The following is a 6,986-nucleotide window of genomic DNA, read 5'->3' on the forward strand; positions in this document are numbered from 1 at the left end:
TATAAGTAAAACAATGATGATTGAACTGTATTCTTTGGAAAATAATAGAACAAAATTTAAAATTATACGTACCTTCTGAGATTCTCTGTGGAGGACACAGTAGTTGAGCGAATATTCTTATAGGTGAAAGTCTAATTCGACTTGAGGAGCGCCCTTGGTTTCGCTTGTAAGTTTTTCTTTTTGTTCGTGAGCTCATGTTGCTAGGTTAACGAGTCTATATATACACGATGTTTACTTGGACTCTGGGATTTCCTCATCCTAGATTTATTAGGATTGGGATATCCTAATCCTAGATCAATTGTAACTGGGTTTACTATTACTAATTGAAATCGTATTGGAATTTGGACCTAACCGACTCAAGGTTGTAATATAAAAAACCCCTCCAAAGTAAAGCTGATTCTATTGTTTATATATAGAGGCCCTTCTTCTTCTTCTTCTTTTTTTCCTCAACTAAGGATCACACGCACAGTTCCATCGCGCTCTTCAACCCTTTGTGTCCTTCGCCGCACTACCCTCAACCGAAGATGGTACCTTTTCTTTTCTTATAAATTTTGTTGTTGATTTATTGTCTTATAGACATTATTTTTTCAAAGAAATCAGAAACCATAGTTATTTATTCTTTTGGTATTTACTATCGTTTATTTTTTTTTATATCAATAATTATTCCGCCATGCAGTGTACTAGTTAAAACTCTTTTTGTAATGTATTTTTAATAAATATCATCATCAGTTTTAAGGGGAGGGAGCAGGATTATTGTTTTTATTGTATCATATTGCTAAATTGATCCCCAGACTCTTTTAGAGTCTACAATCTAAATATATATTGTTCATGTCGTCTATTCGTATTTCATGATTGTAAAGAATTACTTTATTTCATTGTTTGGTCGAGTTTGAATAATTTTTCTTATTTGTTTCATCCCTATTAAATTCAATACAGGACAACTATATATCTTCCAAATATATGATAGAAAATATTGTTCAATCTTTCAAGCAAGAGGAAGAGAAAGAGAAAGAGAAGGAAGAAGTAGAGCTAGATGGATTATAGTCTAAGCTTCCATTTCATCTTCTTAGTCTAAATGAAGTAGAGCTTGATGGATGATGTTCTGAGTTTTCATTAGATCTTCTTTGTGAGAAAAAGAAGGAAGAATTGCTAGACAGATCATGGTCTGAGCTTCCATTTCATCTTCTTTGTCAATTTTCGGCACGCCTCATTCTCAAAGACTTGAGTACTTTTCGTGCCATTTGCAAATCATAGTGATTAAGGGTCTGTTTGGATACAACTTATTTTTGCTGAAACTGAAAACTAAAAACACTGTAGCAAAATAATTTTTTAATGTGGGAAAAATTATTGTTTACTCTGTTTTTTAATGTGGAAACACAGACTTTAAATGCTATATCCAAACCCTTCCTAGTCCTATGAGTCCACTTCGACCATTATTGGATCCCCCATATTCTCATTCTCCATGTTTAATGCAATTGGATATTCATAAATGCACATTCTTTCATCCAATGCATGATAATGGCAGTTATCAAATGGATATTCCAGAGTTACAAGATGCATTTATCCGATATTCAAAGTACGGTTGGCTTCTTTTGTCTAAAATGGATGGAAGTGTCTTTTTCTTCCATCCCTTTGATAGGATTAAAATAGAACTCCCAAGTTATTCTTGTGAGGAAGAATTTAAATCAATGAGTTTTTCTTCTCCCCCAACTTCTACTAACTGTTTTGTTATTGCAATCATATCTAATGGATCCAAATTCGGCATCATTAGGCGTGGTGAAGTGGCTTGGACTTTGTGCGAATTTACAGAGCGTTTTCAGCCTCTTGGTAATGGGAATCCCCTACTATATAAAGACCGTTGCTATTGGTTGGGTCTACAAGAGGACGGTCTCCCAACTGAAGTGGGAGTATTTGATCCGCATGAATACTTGATTCATCCTAATCAAAACAATTGTCGATGGAAATATCTTTCCTATTTTACTCCTCCAGAACACTTAGATAAATCATGGAATAGTTATTTGTTGGAAAGTGATGGGAAGCTTTTTGCAGTATTTGAGCTTAATGATATTGAGCCAAGTATTCAGATTTACTCATTGAATCTCTCCTCAATTGGGACAAGGATGAAATGGCATAAAGTGACAAACATTGGAAATAAAATGCTATATGTTAGTTCCTATGGTTCTTTTTCAAAATTGGTTGTGGCAAAGGGTATGAGTAATAAGATTTACGTGCCAAATGTTCTAGACAACAATAACATATTCTACTCTCTCCAAACTAAGAAGTACCACTCCTGTTTTAGTGATTATTCGAGTAAGAGTATATCTCTTGGAATAGAACTAACCGAATGCACTTGGATTAAACCCAATTACATAGATTTGGATAAAGGGTTTAAATGGTGAGAAGAAGAATTATAGAGGTTGACAACTTACAAAGAAGCTTATTCTAGATGGAAAGAACTTCACAAAAAGTTTAGTTTATTTTTACTATGCATTGGTTATATCTCTAGTTTAGTTTTTTTTTTTTTAATTAATTATTTTATTGTAAACATTTTGGCTTCATACATGGAACTTTGCAACTTTTATTTTTATTTATTATGCAAACTTTGCAGCCTATTGGTTTTAAGTTTCAACATTATTTTTAACTAGTATATAACCTGTTCTTACACATGGAAATGGTGAATTGTTGTGGTGCTATATTGATGTTAGCTTAGGTTATTTAACATATAAGACATTAGTTTGATTAGGTCATTTTGAGGTACAAGATAAATAAACATGTAATTTCCAACATTATTTTATGAAACAAACACAAAGAAGGGAATTCACCATGAGTAAGCATGAAACTGCAGTTAATTGAACGGATTCATCTGGATCTTCAAGTAAAGCTAGTATTACCCCTAAGACTTGACTTGTATACTGCAGAATATCAATAGATGGTATCTGGAAATCCAAAATTTGCAGAAGTCACTTCTTAACAGTTAGGAAGAAAGAAAATGAGAAACATATACACCAATGCAAATCCAGTTTTTTAAAATATAATGCACTAAACCCAACAATTTGCCATTGTGTATGCATCAAATATTTAGTATGGAACTTAGCTTGTACAATGCATCTTCCAATACCAAATTAACCCAACAGTTCTCTTAAGGTTCTGTTTCTCTCAATACAAAACAGTTTACATCATAAAAAGTAATCTACATAAGCCCATTTTCATATAAAACAGAGCTAAAACAAATAGAGTCTAGAAAAGGCAAGTGAGTGTACTTGGCTGTCCATGATTCTGTGTGCCTGCCAGAAAATTTGCAAGCGAGTGTATATGCACAGTTCAACTATTCAGCAAAAAGAAATAATTTGATCATTGAAAATTTATTAAAAATAATGATAGCAATGTCTGGGTGGTGTAGTTAGTTATCAAACTAGTCTCAACACTACAGGTTCCTATTTCAAAACTGGATACAATGCATGAAAAGTGATAGGAACAAATTTTTAATTTTTAACATATAAAAATAAAAAATAAAAAATAAAAAATAAAAAATAAAAACAAAAGGAAAAGAATAATTCAAATAGTTCAACGCTTATCTACTTGTGAGAAATTCAACACCACATGGCAATTTTACAGTTTGTATAAAATATTAAATCTGTACTAGTCCTCTCAAGCTAAAACCATTTAAACACATTAATGAAAGGAATGGAAGAAAAAAAAAAGTATTAAACTAACAACAATCAAGTGATAGAAACAAAAAGAGCAAACCTCTTATCTACAAAAAATCAAAATTTTTTTTTTTTTTTTTTTTTTTTTTTATAAATAAAATTAGAAATTTTTGAAAAATCACAAGTAATTGATAGTACTCAATAACTTATGGTCCATTTGGATTGAGGGGGAGGGAGGGAGAGTAGAGTAGATTTAATCCAAAATTAAACTATTTTCAATAAACACTACTCTACTCCTCTCCAGCCCTCCATCCAAACGTACCATTAAACTTGTTCATCAAGCTCCAAACGTTTAGTTTGGCCCCACTTTATAGGAAAGGAGTCCAAATGGTATATTAACAAAATCAAGCTAAGAGTTGGGCCAAAATACTTGAATCAAACAGATGGGGCTAGACAGCTATCTACATGGTACACAATTTATCAATATAGAAATGAACAATATTGGAGGGCATTATCCTTATTTGGCCCAAAATAATTGAATCACAACAATGCCGATGAGAGATTCACGTACATATTAAGTGTCCGTTTAGGAATAGCGTATTTAGCATTTTGCTGAAAACTTTTTGATAAAAATGTACTAAAATATACTTGTAGGGAAAAATAAGTAACTAACATTAATTTTCCAACTATCTAGTTAATAGGTTCAGTTTTGAAAGAAATTTTTTTTCTAACATCTTGAGCCTCAAAGACTCGATTTAGGGCCTATAAATTGAGTTTTTGAGACTCGATTTTCATGGGTTGATCACGTCCGATGTGGATTTTTTCCACGTGGAGCCTACCTGGAAATCGAGTCTTAGAGACTCGATTTCTACCCCAAAAAAAATTTTAAAAATTTGAAGTCTCATAGACAACCCAAAATGCCCAAAAAAAAATTTAAGAATCAATCCCAAAGACTCAGATCAGAGCTTAGAGGCAGAGAAAGACTCAGATCAGAGGGAGAGAAAGAGCTGGGTCGCGTGGCCTGGCCTCGCGCTGCGTCGGTCGCGCAAGCCCTGCCGCGCGCTGCCTGGGTCGCACGAGCCCAGGCAGCCCGGACCCGCGAGCCCAGGCAGCTCGGACCCACGAGCCCAAGCCGCGCGCGACCCACTCCGATCTGAAGCCGATCTCTCTTTCTGTTTCTGGTTTTTTTTTTTTTTTCTCTGCTTTCTTCTCTATGTTCTGGTTCCTCATTGATTTAATATTATTTATATGGGTTAGAAATCGAGTCTTAGAGACTCGATTTCTATATAGCCACGTGGAAAAATATGCTACGTCGGTAGGAATTAGAGCATAGAAATCGAGTCTTTGATGCTCGATTTATAGGCCAAAATCGAGTTTAAAAGACTCGAGATGCTAGAAAAAAAAAATAGTTTTGAAACCTTAACTACTAACTAGATAGTTGGGAAATTATGCCTAATTTCCCATTTTTTCCTATACTTGTACCTTAAAAAAATTTTAAAAATTGAAGGAAAAAAAAATGTTTTAAAAAGCTGTACATAAAAGGCAGCTGCAACCGCACATCATACTGGGACAAATATGAATCCAACCCCGTTCGATGGCCATTATCATCTCCATCCTTATATTCTTTACACACAATTGGTTCTTTAAAAACTTATAAATAAAAACAAGGGAAAAGGCAGCTGCAACTGCAAGGTAAATAGTAACCATCACACCATCAATGGAACAATTAAAATACTAATAGTGGCAACATTCCATATAAAATTACATAAAATACAGTGCAAAAAAGAGAGCATTGGTGTGGGAGGGGCTCCCCTCCCATTTAAATCCTCCAATTTTTAGCTGGATGTGAAATACACGGCATTTAAAAAATCCAGTGGTCTTAGAAATTTCATGTAAACTGCATGAAATCAAATAAATGCCACATGTCTCACTCCTAACAAAAAATTAGAGGGAATTAGGGGATCTTCTCCACATGCAGCTTCTCTTTGGTATTTTTGTTGTCAACTTAGGGATTTACTCAAAATTATACAAATACTTTGAACCTATAAATTTACCACAATAATAGTAGCTATTATGAACTGCCAATGGAATTTATTTTGAAAACAATATTAAGCTGAAATTTGGTGTAGATCTCAAATGTAAATTCACTAATAAGCTACAATGCTTAAGACCAATCATTTAAAAATTTGAATACAGTTACCCCATCAAAGCTTCAGGCATCAACATAAAACCTTTCATGAAAGGTTATGGATCTCAATAAAGGAATATAAGGTTTTAACTACAAACTTAGCCTGGTTAAACAGAAGAATTGCGGTTACTTTATATATATATATATATATATATATATAATTGAACTGCAGTTACTTTCATTTGGAAGGTAAATTCAAGCACAAAAATCATAAATAACATATTCTCAGAGATGTAAGAAATTAGAATTTATAGCATCTTTCTTGCAAACCCTTCATTTCTTATTTCAATTCCCATCTCCATCATGTAAATCACTTCTAGGCTAGAGTGATCAAAAGTGCAAAACCCTGACTCTTTATTTACCCAAAGAAATGGAAAGAGAAGGAGTCATCTTTCCTATCATTTTTCATTGCCAAGTTACCATTTTCACATGAAATTAACCATAAGTATGAACTTCATTTCTAATTTTAGTTCCCATCTCCATCATATAAACCACTTCTAGACTGGAGTGACGATTAGTGCAAAACCCTGACTCTCTATAGCCCAAAGAAGAAAATTGATGCTAGAAATCTTCTGTCCTATCAGTTTTTATTGCCAAGTCACCGATTTCACATGAAATTGACCATGAGTATAATACAAAATGATTGAATTGTTTTATTCCCTATACCTAGTGTCCTTGTTCTCATACTTCATTTTCCACCAATTGTTAGAATTTTCCACTTGTCATACTAAAAATAAATGTAGACACAAATATATATACATACATACATATATATATATATATATAACAGTATTAAATAATATCCCAAGTGGATTATTACCTCTTCCGGTCTCTTTATCGAAATGAAGCAGGCTATGTCTCCAACAAGATTGATCCACCTCTTATTGTCAGTTAGCTCTCCATCTCTGGCCAAAATCTATAAACAAAAAGAAGAGCCGATATCTTTCTTTTTGAAAATTCATTGTTACAAGTGGTGGTGGAGGGATTTGAACCCTGGTTCTCTTAATATAAGAGATCAAGTAATGCCACCGAGCTACAGCCTATAAGACTCTTTTTCTTAAAAAAAATTAAAAAAAAAAAGAGAGAGAGAGAGAAAAAAAAAAAAAGAAAAGCAATGAGCTTTATAACCAGAAAAGTAAATGATGATAGTT

The 6,986-nt window shown here is 33.3% G+C and overlaps 1 protein-coding gene across 1 annotated transcript; it reads left to right on the plus strand.

Annotated features, from left to right (window-relative positions):
• The first annotated feature begins 1,532 nt into the window (after nt 1-1,532).
• LOC115952071 (F-box/kelch-repeat protein At1g57790-like) lies at nt 1,533-2,399 on the plus strand. The gene has a single exon (XM_031069157.1). It carries the CDS (start codon nt 1,533-1,535, stop codon nt 2,397-2,399), a length of 867 nt encoding a protein of 288 aa, XP_030925017.1.
• The last annotated feature ends 4,587 nt before the right edge of the window (nt 2,400-6,986 follow it).

Source organism: Quercus lobata, chromosome 7 (assembly GCF_001633185.2).
Source record: "Quercus lobata isolate SW786 chromosome 7, ValleyOak3.0 Primary Assembly, whole genome shotgun sequence".
Taxonomy (NCBI): domain Eukaryota; kingdom Viridiplantae; phylum Streptophyta; class Magnoliopsida; order Fagales; family Fagaceae; genus Quercus; species Quercus lobata.